Source organism: Pistacia vera, unplaced genomic scaffold (genome assembly GCF_008641045.1).
Source record: "Pistacia vera cultivar Batoury unplaced genomic scaffold, PisVer_v2 Contig274, whole genome shotgun sequence".
Classification (NCBI taxonomy): domain Eukaryota; kingdom Viridiplantae; phylum Streptophyta; class Magnoliopsida; order Sapindales; family Anacardiaceae; genus Pistacia; species Pistacia vera.
The window spans coordinates 99,191-114,325 of NW_022196084.1; the positions used below are offsets into that span (position 1 = coordinate 99,191).

The window sequence follows — 15,135 nt, forward strand, 5'->3', positions numbered from 1 at the left end:
GCAAGCCGTGGAAATTACTATGCCACAATTATTTTCCTGGAAAATACCATGGGCGATTTCTTTGGTCCAGAAGGATTTATTAGCTTCAAGGAAAATTCTGCGCAAGACACCTGTATATAATATGAGTATGGGAATCACGGCCCTGGTTCCTAAAGAGGTAAGAGGTAAGAGGGTCAAGTGGTCTAGTGCCAAACAAAAGGATCAGGCCAAGTATACACTGTTTTGGAATTATTGAAGAGCGACCAATTTTTGGATGATGTTGGAATTCCTCACGATGGACTCATCTGTTCAAATACAACCCATGATAATAGTTTGATTGAGACCACAAGGATCGGGGTTTGGATTGTTTTCAATTAATTTCGTTCTCATTTTTTTTTCCCAATAGTAAATTCATTCATTTAATGAATTGATTGCATTCGTCTTTATTTTTATTTTTCAATATGCAATCTATTAATCTAAAAACAATGAGGCATATATGTTTAGTGCTTCTAAATATTTTATTTTGCTGATTCAAGAATTGCTTTAAAATATGTTCGCATAGTGATAGAACCCTAAAGAACTACTTAATACTTTTAGAAAATATATAGATTCATTAGAGATGAATTTAATTTTATATATCACTCTCCGACATCCATTGTTGCTGTCAGAAATTGGAGGAGTCTTGAAAGAATAAAAATCACCCTGATACGTATTGTTGGAATTGGGAGCAATTAAATCAATCTCTAGCAGGCTTCTAATATTGAAAAGATGAACTTATGCTAAAAAGGAAGAGAAAATTACATTCAACAATCTCAATTACATTCTCTTCAATGAGGAAGAGGAACAATCTCTCTTTTCTCTCTTCAAATTCATACATTCTTCAATCCCTTATTTATAAATAGATAAATAAAGGGATTAGATTACATAACTAACTTAACTGTTCAAACAACAATTAAATGAAATTCAAGTTCATGATTGAAAATAACTACAATCTTTTCATGTCGCGGCATTCTGTTATCTAGAAATATTCTAAAGCAGATTTCCTCTTGGCATTGTGACATTCATCTTCCGCCGTGCATGCTTTCTTCTAGACATCTTTAGAGTCCTCTAGCCGAGATTCTTGTCGACATTCTTGTTGCCATTCTCGTTCTACCAAAAAGATTCAATCTTCAACAGTTCCAAAACCCTTGAAGTCTGGTTGCATAATTTAAGGTTGAGTACGGGTAGCGGGTTGAACCGGAACTGGAACTGGAACATACCTGGAATTGACACTATGCAGGTAGGTTTCTGTTCTATTTTATTAGAACGACACTGTATGGTTCCGATTCCGGTTCCTACAGGTTTCGAAACTGGAATTGGAACCCAGGAAAATAACCTAAAGCGAGTACCCGGCTTGGAACTTGCTTGAAACCTGTTTGTGTTTTGGTTTTGATTAAGAAATTTTCTGTGAATTGTGATGAATTGATTGAATTCAAGTATTACCTCGAGATTAAAGGATTTATGAGTCACACTGGACACAAATGAATAAGTAATCAAAACTTGAAAACTATTAAATATAGGTTTTCTTAATTTGTTAGGGGTATATTTGTAAACTTTTAAGATAATTTTATCATTTTTTAAACTAATAGAGGGTAATTGATTTTTTACAGGATACTCGATAAGAAATGTTCCTTGAATTTAAGAACTATAAGCGACAGGTTCCGATTTTGATTCCTTCATTTGGGAACCTATACTATATAATTTCGGTTTTGATTGTTTTAAAAAATACAAGATACTCATAACTGTTCAGCATCACTGGTGCTAAATTGAATCCCGGAAGTGGAGGGGCCAATTTACATTATTAACAACCTTTAAAAAAAAGTAAAAACAAAAATCTATTAATAAAATAGATATACAGTACTATTCAACAACCGAAAAAATTAGTGTAGTAACAACTGATTAAAGGTTGTCTGGTTTGGTTTGAAAATTTGCCGTCGAAAAGTGAATGCAGGATTCATTTGGAAGAATATGTTTTTGGCATTAAAGGAGTTACAATCTATTTCAAATACGACTCATCTGAATCAAAGATCAGCAATCGCTACCACTTCACTCTCCACTCTTCGTTTTTACTCAACCGGTGACTTTCAATTACTTATTCTATTAACTTCTTAAGTAAAATAAGGGTTCTTAAACCAATAAACCCTAGCTTTTTTCCCCTTTCTATCCCGTAATTTCTTATTTTTATGGATTAAGTTGTTACAGTGACCATGTTGGGGTATTGTGTTTAAGAGTTTTGGGAATTGATACCGTTTGAGTGATCAATTGCATTTTGGTGTCAATCTGTGCCCCCCGTTTTTCAGGCATTTCTCTCTCTCCCTCTCTTTATGTTTTCCCCTTCTTTATTGTTTTTGACAAAGTTTTAATCAGGAGCAGGCGGGGAAGATGCCTCTTTGTCTGCAGTGGACATATTTAAGATGTAAGTTTCTACAACCTGTCCTGGTTAGCATCTTTAGTCATAATTCTTGCATATCAAGGACCTTTTGAAGAATTTTATCCTTGTTTGAATTACACAGGTATGAGAGATACTCACAGAAGAAAGGTTGGAAGTTTGATGTTATAGATTTAACAGAGTCTGATCTGAGAGGATACAAGGTATGTCTTCCATCCTGTGAATTTTCATGTGTCCCTTTTTATTAGATGGGTATTGTTCAGTTGTTAGGTATGGGTTACAATCTATAATATTTTCCAATATACCGTTTTCGTTTTACAAAATATGGAATTACCTCGTAACTGTTTTATAAATCTTTGGCTTGTCCTTCTACTAACCAGGAAGCTAGTGCGGCAATCTCAGGAGCTGGTGTCTATGTGAAGCTTAAATTTGAGAGTGGAATTCATGGGGTTCAGGTTTCAGTATGATATGACCCCACCCATTACTCACGTTTACAAAAGGGACACGAAGGCAAATCAGCGGGTGCGCACAAAAAGGAGTTAGTTATCCACGTGGCAGGAATCATGCTTTGGGTGTGACGTTGAGGAATATAAATTGTGGGATTTCAATTGTAAAAGCATGTTAAACTTTTGAGTAGAAAATTGGGAGGACTAGCCCCTCGAAGAGCTATACTATCTTTTATTTTCGGATCTGGTGTTTTTACATCATTCTATATTGTAATTTCCATTTCAATCATCCAATCAATACAATATCATTTTCACAGTCAAATTCATTCTTCGTTTTCTGCTTGATTTGAACATTGTTGCTTGAGTGTTGAGTTACAGTGAGTGGGTTGTTTGCGTTGAGGATCTAGGTTCTCAACACAGTACTACCTATTTGGCTTACAATGTATGATTCAGAGCAGAAATTACAAACAGTTGTCATCTTGCGGCGTGTTCCTGTGAGGGAGAAGTCTGGACGAGTTCATGCCAGTGCTGTCTCTGTTACTATCCTTCCTCAGGCTGATGAGGTGCAAAACGAATTGAAGTTGATTGAATGATAATATTTTTATGATGCCACAATTGCATGGTCATTTTTCTTTACGACTGTCACCATTGTAGTATTGGAAGTATTATAACGTTTTCTGATGCTCAATCTCATTGATCTTTTTTATTTTGAGGCTTCGCAGGTAGATGTCCAGTTTGAGGAATGAAGATTTGAGGATTGATACTTACAGATCTGGTGATTCAGGTGGTCAGCATGCAAATACCACCAATAGTGCTGTCCGAATAACTCATATTCCAACTGGGATGACTGTATCCATCCAAGATGAACGATCTCAACATATGGTAAAGATTTTTTACCAACATTCATGAATAATCAATTAAAATATGCCAGCTGGATCAGGCTATTGATCACCATTCCTTCATAACATGTTATAGTAAGGCTTATGTTCGAGTGTCATGTCCTTCAATTTTCATTGTCCTGTTATGGACTATAGAAAGATGACTTGTTGAAGTTTTATTGTATGTGCCAACTTAATGAAAATACGAAAAAAAAAAAAAAAAGGGGTCATTGAAAAAAAGTATCAAGTAAGCAACATATAGTAATCAGTGGGCTGGGTACTTTTGCGTCATCTGTTTTGGTTTTTCTTCCCTTATGGTTGTTCTTTTGCCTTTGTGATCTTTATAACAGAACAAAGCTAAAGCACTAAAGTTGCTCTGTGCGAAGCTGTATGAAATGGAAAGGTTATGAATTCAGATGAGTCGATCAAAACTTTGATCTGACAGGTAAAAGGGACTGTGAGATGAAGATGAGCAAGTTTACTATTGCTTTTTGTTTCTTATTTTCCAGAACAATGAAGAGATCTTGTCACTGTAAACAGATTGGTAGTGGTGATAGATCGGAGCTTATCCGTACTTACAAGTTCCCTCAAGGGCGTGTCATGGATTGTTGTGTTAGCATCACTCATCATGCTATAAATGATGTGATGCAGGGAGAAAATATAGATATCTTCATAGATGCTCTTCTTTTACAGCAGGAAATGGATGCAATTGCCTCATTCAGTTCTAGTCAGTGATGCTGGTGAATGTGGTCTTTACCCAGGGCCTAGTTTTGATCATATTTTTTAATGGTGTTAAGGTTTAAGTAGATTATTTATTTTTTAAATTTGCCATGGTTTAGCCTCATAATTGGTAGTATTTTTGTAACAATATACCAACTTTCTGGCTCTATTCCAACGGAATGGGAAACTTGAAACCTCTTTTTTATCTCGAGTTAACTATGAATCAACTAAGTGATCCTATTTCCAATTCCTTTTAAAATCTAAGCAACTTGGAGTCCTTATTCCTTGGCAACAACAAGATTTCGGGTTACATTCCTCAAGAAATTAGAAATTTCATGCGATTGAAGATATTGGATTTAAAGCAAATCATTTGTTATTTGCCTTGTAATATTTGCAGCGCTGGTTCACTCCGGCACTTCAATGCAAGAGACAACCATTTCTTAGGCCTGGTCCCTGAAGCTTGAGAACTTGTAGGAGCCTGGTTAAAGTCCTCCTAGGACGAATATATCTGAATTTCTTGGTTTCTATCCAAACCTGAGCCATTTAGAGCTGAGCTGAGCCATATGTGGAAATTTTCGACAATTAGGCACTCTAAACATGGCAAAAAATAATCAACTTCACCTTCTGTTGGTGCAGATCACAGCAAGGATTTCACATGGCAGCTGACAGCGTGACCCGTGGCTCAATTGTGCTGACAATATAAGCTGACCATGCTAATTAAGGGTCCGTTTGGTACTATTGGGATTGTAACTTATGAAAATATAGCCTTGTTAGTTGTTTGGTTAGAATTTAGAAATATGCAAAAGAGTTTTTGAGTATTAATTTACTAAAAAAGGCTTTACTAAATAAGAATAAGTCAAGGCAAATTTATAAAATATAATAAAGATATTTTTAAAATTTTAAGACTCTAAATAAGCTCAAAAAAAGATTATGTTTCCGAAAATAGCTTATTTTGAATTCAATAAACACTTACAAAATATAATAAAACAATCTAAAAAATATAAGCTTCTTTTGACTGGTAGATAAACTTTCTTTGTGAGTGGGAATTCTTTTACTTTTCAAACGGAATGGATTATGCGTAGATGTTAAATCTTGTAAAGAAAATTAAATTGGTAATCGGAATTTGGAAGTAGTGCAATGAATTATTCCTCCATATCTGGTGGGGACCTTAAAGAAAAGTTGATATACTGAGTCAATTGAAAATGATAGATCAGGCAAACCCAAATCTACGGCAGTCTTCACATAATTACAAATATTTCACTTTATAGTATATGACTAGAAATAAAGAAAATTTTTATTTTAGAAAAAAAAAGAAAAAAAAACTTATTATTTCTGAGTTTCTAAAGGCAGAAGTTTTGCTTTCGACCAGTAAATTCATGGGAAAATTTAGGCCATATATAACATAAGGAGAAAGGAAATTATATTTACCATTATAAAATTATTGGGATCAATTATGCTAAAAGAAATATTTTTAGAGTATTAAGTAATGTTATTTTAGTATTATAGATGGATCTACCCTTTGCTGATGATTCAAATGTTGATTAGGATATTTTTAGACCATATGATTCGAGAGTATTCAACCCGTTAACAATACTAGCTAAGGGTAGAGCCATTTGCAGAAAGGAACATAACAATCAACTTACAAAATTCAAACATGCATTTTGAAAGTGGAGGCATTCAGTGCAAGACAGAGACCTCAATCGACTTGGTAATGATTTTGATGCTTCAAGTCTTGAAGGCAACATTTGTGGTGTTGCCTAATTGCTGATAATGCAAGCATCCGTTTAGCTTGGGTAATTAGGTCACTGACACAAATTGTACTCACAAAGACTATACACTTAAGTCTTGAGAAGTGTAGTCAAGATGAATAAAAGGTGAAACAAGTTTAAAACTATATGATTGTGATTTCTAAAATTCTTATTAGTAAAAAAGATAAATAGAAGAAAAAAAATTCTAAAAAAGCTAAGGAAAACTCTTATCAGAAAACTATCCAATCCCTGGGATACCGTTAAAAAAATATGTCTAGAGATGATAATCCAATGATTCATATCAGTAATATTACTCTGATATTGTAAGTTAACTCAGAAATTACAATCCAAGGGTTAACTTATTTATCTTCCCCTGCTAACATTACCAGCTACACTGGTGTCTTCCAGCTTTACTTCACTAATCATTTACGGGGAGGAACATATCAATCTCAGTACAGTAGTCAAACATGCATTTTGAAAATGAATATAGTACAAGACAAAGAACTAAATTGGTGACTTGATAGTTATTTTGTAGCTTTTATTTACGTCAATTCTTTATAACTTAATTGTGCCCACTAAGAGTAAAGACTGGGGAATGCCGACAAGTGAAATTAAGATGAATAAAGGTAAAATGAGGAATCAAAATCTGCTGTCAATTAATTTTATATAAAAACCCTTGTCTCAAACAAGTTTGAGATACAAATTGAGGGGTGAAAGAAAGTTAACGTTATTCTTGCTTTTTTTCTTTACTTTAGTATATATCCTGGTGAAGAAATCAGGATTTTCTGTTGTGAAAATATAAGATTGTCTTTTATCCTGGATAAAGAACAAAGAAGATTAATTATATCCACATCAAAGACTTGCATGAAACCTTTTTCTACGTAGGCTTGACTCTAAAAAGCAACAAAAACCTTGAGTGAAAGATGGTGCATTGACATTTTCGAAGCTCTTAGAGTTCCAAATTCTGTTTATAAATATGGAGTTCTGAATTAGGCTCTGCAGTGCACAAACTTAGCTAGTTTAAGCAATGGCAATCTCATCCCTCAATAAACTCTCCCCTGTTTTCTTCAGCCTCTTTGTTGTGCTACATTTTCAACTAAATGTAGCTTTTGATTTCACTCAAGAAGCACAAGCTCTTCTCAAATGGAAGGCCAGCCTTCAAAACCACAACCATTCTCTCATCTCTTCATGGACTCTTTATCCTTTTAATGCTACCAACTATTCTACTCAACACAGAAGCAAGATAAGCCATTGTACTAATTGGTCTGGAGTTTCTTGTGACCATGCTGGAAGCATCCGTAGATTGAACTTGTCTATTGCAAGTTTAAAAGGTACGCTTGATGAATTGTCATTCTCATCATTTCCTCATCTTGCATATCTTGATCTTAGCATAAATGAACTCTTTGGAGTTATCCCTGCACAAATTGGTAATCTCTCCAAATTGAAGTATCTCGACTTGTCAACTAATCAGTTTTCAGGGAAAATACCAACTGAAATCGGTCTCTTTACACATCTTGAGACCCTCCACCTGGCTGAGAATCAGTTGAATGGTTCAATTCCAAAAGAAATAGACCAACTAAGTTCTCTTAGTGAACTAGTTATCTATAGTAACCGCTTGGACGGTTCAATTCCTGCTTCTTTGGGAAATTTGAGCAACTTGGCTTTGTTGTATCTTTTTAATAATTCACTTTCTGGTTCCATTCCTCCAGAGATAGGAAACCTCTCGAATCTGATAGAACTTAACATCGATACCAATAGCTTAACTGGTCCAATCCCTTCAAGTCTTGGAAACCTTAGAAACCTGGAAGTCTTGCACATGTTCATAAACCAACTTTCTGGTTCCATTCCCAAAGAATTAGGAAATTTGGAGTCTCTCACTAGTATTAGTCTTCATAGCAACAATCTTTCAGGTTCAATTCCAACATCTCTTGGTGGTCTGAGAAGTCTCATTTATCTTCATTTATACAATAATCAACTTTCTGGCTCCATTCCCCCTGAAATAGGTACTCTGAAAAATCTTGTTGATTTAGAGTTAAGCCAAAATCTACTCAGTGGTTCTATTCCTAATTCTTTTAAAAATTTAAACAAATTAGAGATTTTGCACCTTCGTCAAAACCATCTTTCTGGTACCATTCCCCAGGAAATAGGAAATTTCATGTTCACTATATTGGAGTTAGACACTAACAACTTCATTGGTCAGTTACCCCATAACATATGTGTTGGTGGTTCACTTCAAAACTTCACTGTGCATGGCAACAATTTTTCTGGTCCAATCCCCAAAGGCTTGAGAAATTGCACAAGCCTGAAGAGACTTCGCTTGGAAAAAAATGATTTTGTTGGTGATATATCAAAAGATTTTGGCATCTATCCATACCTCGAGTACTTAGATCTCAGCCAAAACAAGTTTCATGGTGAAATCTCGTCTAACTGGGCAAAGTGTCCAAAATTAGGCACCCTAAAGATTGCAGCTAATAAAATTACTGGTAGCATTCCAGCTGAGCTTGGAAACTTGACAAAACTCGGTAGACTTGATCTTTCTTCAAATCTTCTAGCCGGAGAGATTCCAAAAGAACTTGAAAAGTTGAGTCTGCTAGAGGAGCTAATTTTGAATGGGAACAAACTTTCTGGTGGTATACCTTTGGAAATTGGATACCTTTCAGACATCACTCGTCTTGACTTATCTGCTAACAAGTTGACCAAATCAATACCTGAAAGCCTGGGGAACTTGTTGCAAATGTACAGCTTGAATTTGAGCAACAACCAGTTTACCCAAGAAATTCCACCTCAATTGGGGAAGCTAAGTCAACTTACAGAGGTGGATTTGAGTTATAATTTACTCAAAGGAAAGATACCTTCTCAAATATGTGATTTAGAGGTTTTGCAAAAGCTAAATCTATCCCACAATAACCTTTCTGGACTCATTCCAGGAGGATTTCAAAATATGTTTGCCCTGTCTAGCATTGACATTTCCTACAATGAGTTGGAGGGTCCAATTCCAAATTCCACAGCGTTTCAAAATGCTTCCATTGAAGCATTACAAGGGAACAAAGATTTGTGTGGTGATGTTATCGGATTGCAACCTTGCAAATCTTCCAAAGCTTTCGAATCAGGGAAACATGGAGTGAGCAAGGGTTTGTTGATCTTCCTGGTAATTTTGTTCCCTGTTTTAGCAGTGCTTGTTTTTTCAGTTGTGGTAATCCAAATTCTCAACAGTTCCTGGAGAAGGAAGGAAGACTCGGAAGAAGTAAAAAACATTGAGAATGATGGAGACGTCTTTTCAATTTCAATTTTTGGAGGAAAAAGGATGTATGAAGAAATTTTGAAAGGAACAAATGATTTTCATTCTGATTATTGCATTGGGATAGGTGGTCAAGGAAGTGTTTATAAAGCTGAACTATCAGGGAACACTGTAGCAGTGAAGAAAATTCACTCTGTGTCTACTGATTATATAGTAGATCAAAAAGAGTTCTTAAGTGAAATACAAGCATTAACAGTGATAAGGCATCGAAATATCGTGAAATTTTTTGGCTTCTGTTTACATTCTCGATACTCATTCTTGGTCTACATGTATCTCGAAAGGGGTAGTTTGGCCGCAATCCTAAACAATGAAAAAGAAGCAATGGAACTAGATTGGAGTAAGAGAGTGAATGTCATAAAAGGTGTAGCTCATGCCTTGTCTTACCTGCATCACGATTGTTTCCCACCAATCGTCCATCGAGACATATCAAGCAAGAATATACTACTGGATTTGGAATATGAAGCTCATGTGTCGGACTTTGGAGCAGCTAAGCTTCTTAACCCAGACTCGTCCAATTGGACTGAACTTGCTGGCACATACGGATACGTTGCCCCAGGTATCTTTATATATAATCTCTTCACCATTACTTCTCTTAGTTAAATAGATCAAAACAAAAAATTTCTTGTGATATATATATTTCATTTTTTGTAGAGCTTGCTTACACAATGAAGGTAACAGAGAAATGCGATGTCTATAGCTTTGGAGTGTTGGTAATGGAAGTAATCCAAGGGAAGCATCCAAGAGATTTTCTCTCTCAAATTTCAGGCTCATCTGCCAACATGAACATAAAGCTTGATGATATGTTGGATCCAAGGCTTCCGTTTCCCTCCCTTGAAGTTCAAAACAAACTGATTTCCATAAAGGAGGTGGCCCTTTTATGCTTAGATGTAAATCCAGAGTCTAGACCCACCATGCATATTGTGGCTCAAGTACTGTGCAACTAAATCAATTCCTTGACAGTCATCACACTACATTACTTTCTACAAGATGAAGCCAGTCACATATAGTTTCTTTTTTTTTTTTTTTTTCCTGAATTTCATGATGTAGCAAGTACTATCATTCGGAGATTAATATCATTGAGACTTAAGTGATATGTAAAAATTGCACAAATTCTCCATTACTTAGCCATTGGAAAGGACCACAAAGGCACAAAGTTCTTGATTTACATAATTGATTGAACAATAGAATTTATTTTGAGACTAAAAAAATTATTGTTCAACCCATTGGAAGAGATGTCTTTAATAAGTTCAAGAAACTTTTTAAAAACTTATATACTTTATTATCAGAAAATTTATACTTGAAAATGGTGTAAAAATTGATGTAAGAGAAATGGAATGCAAAAATTTTGCATTTTGCTGGATTTGGAAGTGTCTCAAGCTTGAGTCATGTCGGCCCAGGGCCAGGGCCAGGCCCACCAATTGAAGCCCTTGGACCAGTTGACTTGGCCCAAACCCTTTTTTATTTTTTTTATTCAAACCAATTTTTAATATAATAATTAAAAATAAATTCAGCATTATAATTTCATTTAAAAATTTGAATGTAGTTAATAATTACATAGTACTAATTTATTTTTTAAAAAATAAATTTTATTTTATTTCCTTTAAATGATATTGAAAATATTTAAGACAATATCAAATGTAATAAAAAATAATTCTATATTAATTCCTTGTCACAAAATTTATATATATCTAAACGAAACGAAATGTTAAAAATGATTTTAAATTTGATGAATTCGAACTTGAAATTTTTACCTTCAATTACAAAATAGCCCTCAGTCATATATTTTTTTCTCTGCATTTCTTTTTGTTTGGCTTCTAGGACAATTGGAAGAAAATCTGTTGATTTTTTCTTTCTTTTCTATTTCTTATTTTTCCTTTTTTCATTAAGTCAGACTAATGATTGATTTGTTTTTCTGCTGTATATTGTATGGCTTACAGTTAAATTTATCTTGATTTCTACTTATGATTACAAAAGAATGGCATGTTATTGTTTTCATTATTTGGTTTCCCAATGCATTTAAACAAAATGAAGGAGTTTTTTCTTGTCTTTTCCCAGTAACCAAACACTATATATGCTACTCGGTAATACGAAAAATGGTACTCCCTTTTTCCTGACGTTATTTTTTTAATGCGATACAAAATCATCATGTGTTATATAAATAAAACTTGGCTAAAGTAATTACTTTCTATGTCCCAAATGTTACATCAAAATAGGTTAAGTAACAATTTCCAATTTATAATGAGATAGCTTCTTTATTGCTAAATAGAATCGTTTCATATATACTCTATTGTGCTTTGTTAAATTTATGAATAAGCTCATATTATTAACAAAGAAGTTTCCATTTTGTGGAAAAGACCACTAAAGGTCCGGTGGACAATGAAGGACAGAATAGAGCCCACAAAAGGCCCAATGGGATTTGGATTCTGACTTTTAGACAGAATCAAGTTCAAAAAAGGCAAGTAAAATTTTGAATAGTTAGGAGTCCATTCAAAATAGGAATAATTCTCAGTGGGGATGGGCATTTGGGGAATCCCCGAATTCCCAGTTTGGGTTTCCCCCCCCCCCCTTAATTTATACTTTTATTATTATTTTCTCCCAATTATATATACCAACAAAAAAAAAAAAAATTAAATATATAATATACATATTAAACGTAAAGACCATATCATAAAAAAAATAATAATAATAAATCTATAATATACATATTAAATATAAAAGCCATCATACTAAAGTAACACAATTATAATTTGTTATTGTATAATGTATAATTGATTTTCAAATAGTAAAATTATTATAGGTATATATGATTGATTTTCAATTATTAAAATTAAAATTGATATATATATCTATATATATATATATAAAATATACGGGCCGGGGACGGGGTGGGCAGGCCGGGGTAAAGCTAATCCGGACCCCGTCCCGCCCCCAAATTTTGCGGGGCAATTTTGGGCCCGAGCCCAACCCAAATCCCAAAAAATGAGGGGAAAGTCCGCCCCGTTTAGGGCGGGGCGGATCCTCACGGGCCAGGTTATGTGCCCATCCCTAATTCTCAAATGATGAACGTCTATTTGTTTTAGGTTACCTATCATTTCTCTTTAAAGTTGCAGCATTTACACTGCATCAACCAATCATCCTGCGCTTGTATTCAATAACATTCAAAATCCGGTCGATAAACCCTAAACAAGAAGCTGCCATTCATATTTTATGTTATGATAAAAAATATATTCTAACCAGGTTGTAAGAAGAAACAAATTAATTCATCATCAAATGTCCCAAAAATTGAAATTCACATTTTAATCATCTATTCAAGCATTTACATCCATCTTTAAAACAATTTTAATACAAAAAAAAAAAAACCGTAAATAAATAAAACCTACCGCAAAAACTAATCTGCCTCATTTCAATATGCTAACGTTAAGCCACCAATAATAATCCAAACAATATTGACAATTGCCATGCCATCACCACCACCACCACCACCAGAATTCATAAAAGGTACTGGAGCCGGACCTGGAGCAGGAGTAACTTGTAGGATCATATGAGCTACAAGACTAGTCGTGAGCAAATCGCAAGATTTCACAACGAAGAAGTCCTTGAAATCGCAGCTCCCAATTGCATTGCTGATGAAGTATCATGTACCAGTTTGACTCATCTTCATCTGGGTATTACCATCCTCATAATTGTTGATTGGGTTTGTAGTATTGCAATTTATGTATCAACAGAAATTCACCTCTGTGACTGTATACATCGAATCATATATAAACACTGCTCCAACAAGTCATATGATAGCACATTCAAACCATTATGATCATGCTAATTAATTCTTTGAATTTATTAATAAAACAAAGACACTTAGGGTTTTACTAAACTTCATGTTCATCTACAAACATGAAAATAGAACTTGATGATATGTTGGATCCCAAGCTTCCATTTCCCTCCCTGGAACTTTAGAACAAACTAATTTCCATCATGGAAGTGGCCTTTTTATGCTTAGATACAAATCCACGGTCTAAATCGACCATGCAGGTTGTGTCTCATCTTTTGTGCAATTAAATCTTGTCAGTCCAGTGCACTATTTCTTAAGTTTCTGAATCTAACGTTTTTAAGCTTTGTCCTGTTTGTACTAGCTTAACTAAAACCAAACAAATCTTTTTTTCTCAATAAAAGTTTTTTACTGAATTACATATTTAATAAAAGTTTATCATTTTTCTGGAATTTAGCTACATTGAGACTTGAGAGTGATTGATTACAAAAATTCTCAATTAGTTGTTGAAACAGTACAGGTGGCACTTAGCACAAACTACCAGTTCCTTATTCATATTTAGAAATTGCGCTCCTATCCGTGAATAGGGCTTTATTTGGGTAGCTTTTCAAGCACCATATTGTTGACTTTGCCTTAAAAATGTGTTCATTAATTATTAACGGCTTTCGAATAATAAATTTCAAGGGAAATCATCTTTAGCCAATAAATGGCAGAGAAATTTTTTCCACAAGCATATCAATCAAACAGGACCTAACTCTTTACAATAATCAAAGAGAAAGACCTTGACTTGGGATGGTTGAATCAGATATTTATTAATTTATAATTATGGTCATTGAGGAAGTCTAACACACTACTTTGAAAAGTGTCCTGGAGTGTCATTTTCTTTTGAAACATTTAGTAGTGAAATATGGTGCAAAGACTTTTGAAAAGTCTTGACGGCTGTTTTAAATATGATGGAATTTTTTTGGGGTCATTTGGTTCGGGAAATGTTAGATTACTGAGAATATTGGATTACTGAAAAAATAGATTACCTTGAAGATTACTGGAAATCTTTAGGAAAATGTGTTTGGTTAGTTGATGGGTATGTTATATTAATATGTTTAGTTATGAGGAATAAATTGGTGAGTATGTTATTTAAATTACTAAATTGTTCCCTTTTCAAATATTAATATAATATTATTTTTATTATTAATTTTTAAATAATTTTTTTTAACCCCCAATATTTCAAACTTAGTTAAAACATCTCCGCTTATATAAAACTTTAATTTATTATGAAATCACCCCCACCTCCTACCGCCAACGCAAACCACCGTCGGAAGTCTCTGAAAGTCACCGCCAGTAGCTCACCGTGACCAAGAGGCTCCGATATGACCGTTTCTGACCATATTGATGGTTAAAAATGGCCATATCAAGCCAGATCTGGCTGTTAATGGCCAGATCTCTAACCATTATCAGCCAGATCTATTCTAGCTAGAATAGATATGGCCGTTAACGGCCAGATCTGGCCGTTAATGGCCATGGATTTGGTTGTTAACGGCCAGTTCCATCGATCTAGCCATTTCTGGTCAGATCTGGCCTGATATGGCCTGATATGGCCTTTTTCAGCCATCAAGATGGCCGAAAACGGCCATATCAAAGCCTCTCGGAGCCTCCCACTGAATCTCGTTCTTTTTTAGGGACTCTGGCAACTTTTCGACGGTGGTGGCTAAGTGGTAGTGGTGGTGGTGGCTGAGTGGTAGTGGTGGTCTGTAATAGTCACTTTCTACTCAAATACTCATAATGAAATACATAAAAAATAATATAAAGAAATTGGGCCCAAAATTTTTCTTTTTATTACATATATATAGAACATATATATAATATATATATATA

The 15,135-nt window shown here is 34.4% G+C and overlaps 3 protein-coding genes across 6 annotated transcripts; all 3 read left to right on the top strand.

Moving 5' to 3' along the window:
* Positions 1-1,892: 1,892 nt before the first annotated feature.
* LOC116133763 (peptide chain release factor 1-like) lies at positions 1,893-4,571 on the top strand. Of its 4 annotated transcripts, none has more exons than XM_031419450.1 (7): positions 1,893-2,095; positions 2,386-2,434; positions 2,532-2,610; positions 2,788-2,866; positions 3,271-3,416; positions 3,576-3,735; positions 4,241-4,571. In XM_031419450.1, exons 1-6 carry the CDS (start codon positions 1,987-1,989, stop codon positions 3,597-3,599), a joined length of 486 nt encoding a protein of 161 aa, XP_031275310.1. In that variant the 5' UTR covers positions 1,893-1,986; the 3' UTR covers positions 3,600-3,735; positions 4,241-4,571. The 4 variants fall into 4 exon arrangements, with proteins under 4 accessions (XP_031275310.1, XP_031275311.1, XP_031275312.1 ...); XM_031419451.1 differs by having other exon boundaries at positions 4,272-4,571; XM_031419452.1 differs by lacking the exon at positions 4,241-4,571 and adding an exon at positions 4,082-4,227.
* A 2,655-nt stretch (positions 4,572-7,226) lies between these two features.
* On the top strand, positions 7,227-8,875 carry LOC116133747 (MDIS1-interacting receptor like kinase 2-like). Its single transcript, XM_031419436.1, has 2 exons — positions 7,227-8,779; positions 8,860-8,875. The coding sequence occupies exons 1-2, from the start codon at positions 7,227-7,229 to the stop codon at positions 8,873-8,875; spliced, it is 1,569 nt and encodes a 522-aa protein (XP_031275296.1).
* Positions 8,482-10,526, top strand: LOC116133762 (MDIS1-interacting receptor like kinase 2-like). The gene is made up of 2 exons (XM_031419449.1): positions 8,482-10,053; positions 10,149-10,526. The coding sequence occupies exons 1-2, from the start codon at positions 8,934-8,936 to the stop codon at positions 10,439-10,441; spliced, it is 1,413 nt and encodes a 470-aa protein (XP_031275309.1). The 5' UTR covers positions 8,482-8,933; the 3' UTR covers positions 10,442-10,526.
* The last annotated feature ends 4,609 nt before the right edge of the window (positions 10,527-15,135 follow it).

What these genes read in the sequence shown, in the direction of transcription:
- LOC116133762 (XM_031419449.1), top strand. Translation starts at nt 8,934, where the DNA reads ATGTACAGCTTGAATTTGAGCAACAACCAGTTTACCCAAGAAATTCCA. An exon ending in ATACGGATACGTTGCCCCAG is followed by an intron (nt 10,054 to 10,148) that starts GTATCTTTATAT and finishes CATTTTTTGTAG; the next exon opens with AGCTTGCTTACACAATGAAG.
- LOC116133763 (XM_031419450.1), top strand. Translation starts at nt 1,987, where the DNA reads ATGTTTTTGGCATTAAAGGAGTTACAATCTATTTCAAATACGACTCAT. An exon ending in GCAGTGGACATATTTAAGAT is followed by an intron (nt 2,435 to 2,531) that starts GTAAGTTTCTAC and finishes TGAATTACACAG; the next exon opens with GTATGAGAGATACTCACAGA. An exon ending in AATTCATGGGGTTCAGGTTT is followed by an intron (nt 2,867 to 3,270) that starts CAGTATGATATG and finishes AGGTTCTCAACA; the next exon opens with CAGTACTACCTATTTGGCTT.
- LOC116133747 (XM_031419436.1), top strand. Translation starts at nt 7,227, where the DNA reads ATGGCAATCTCATCCCTCAATAAACTCTCCCCTGTTTTCTTCAGCCTC.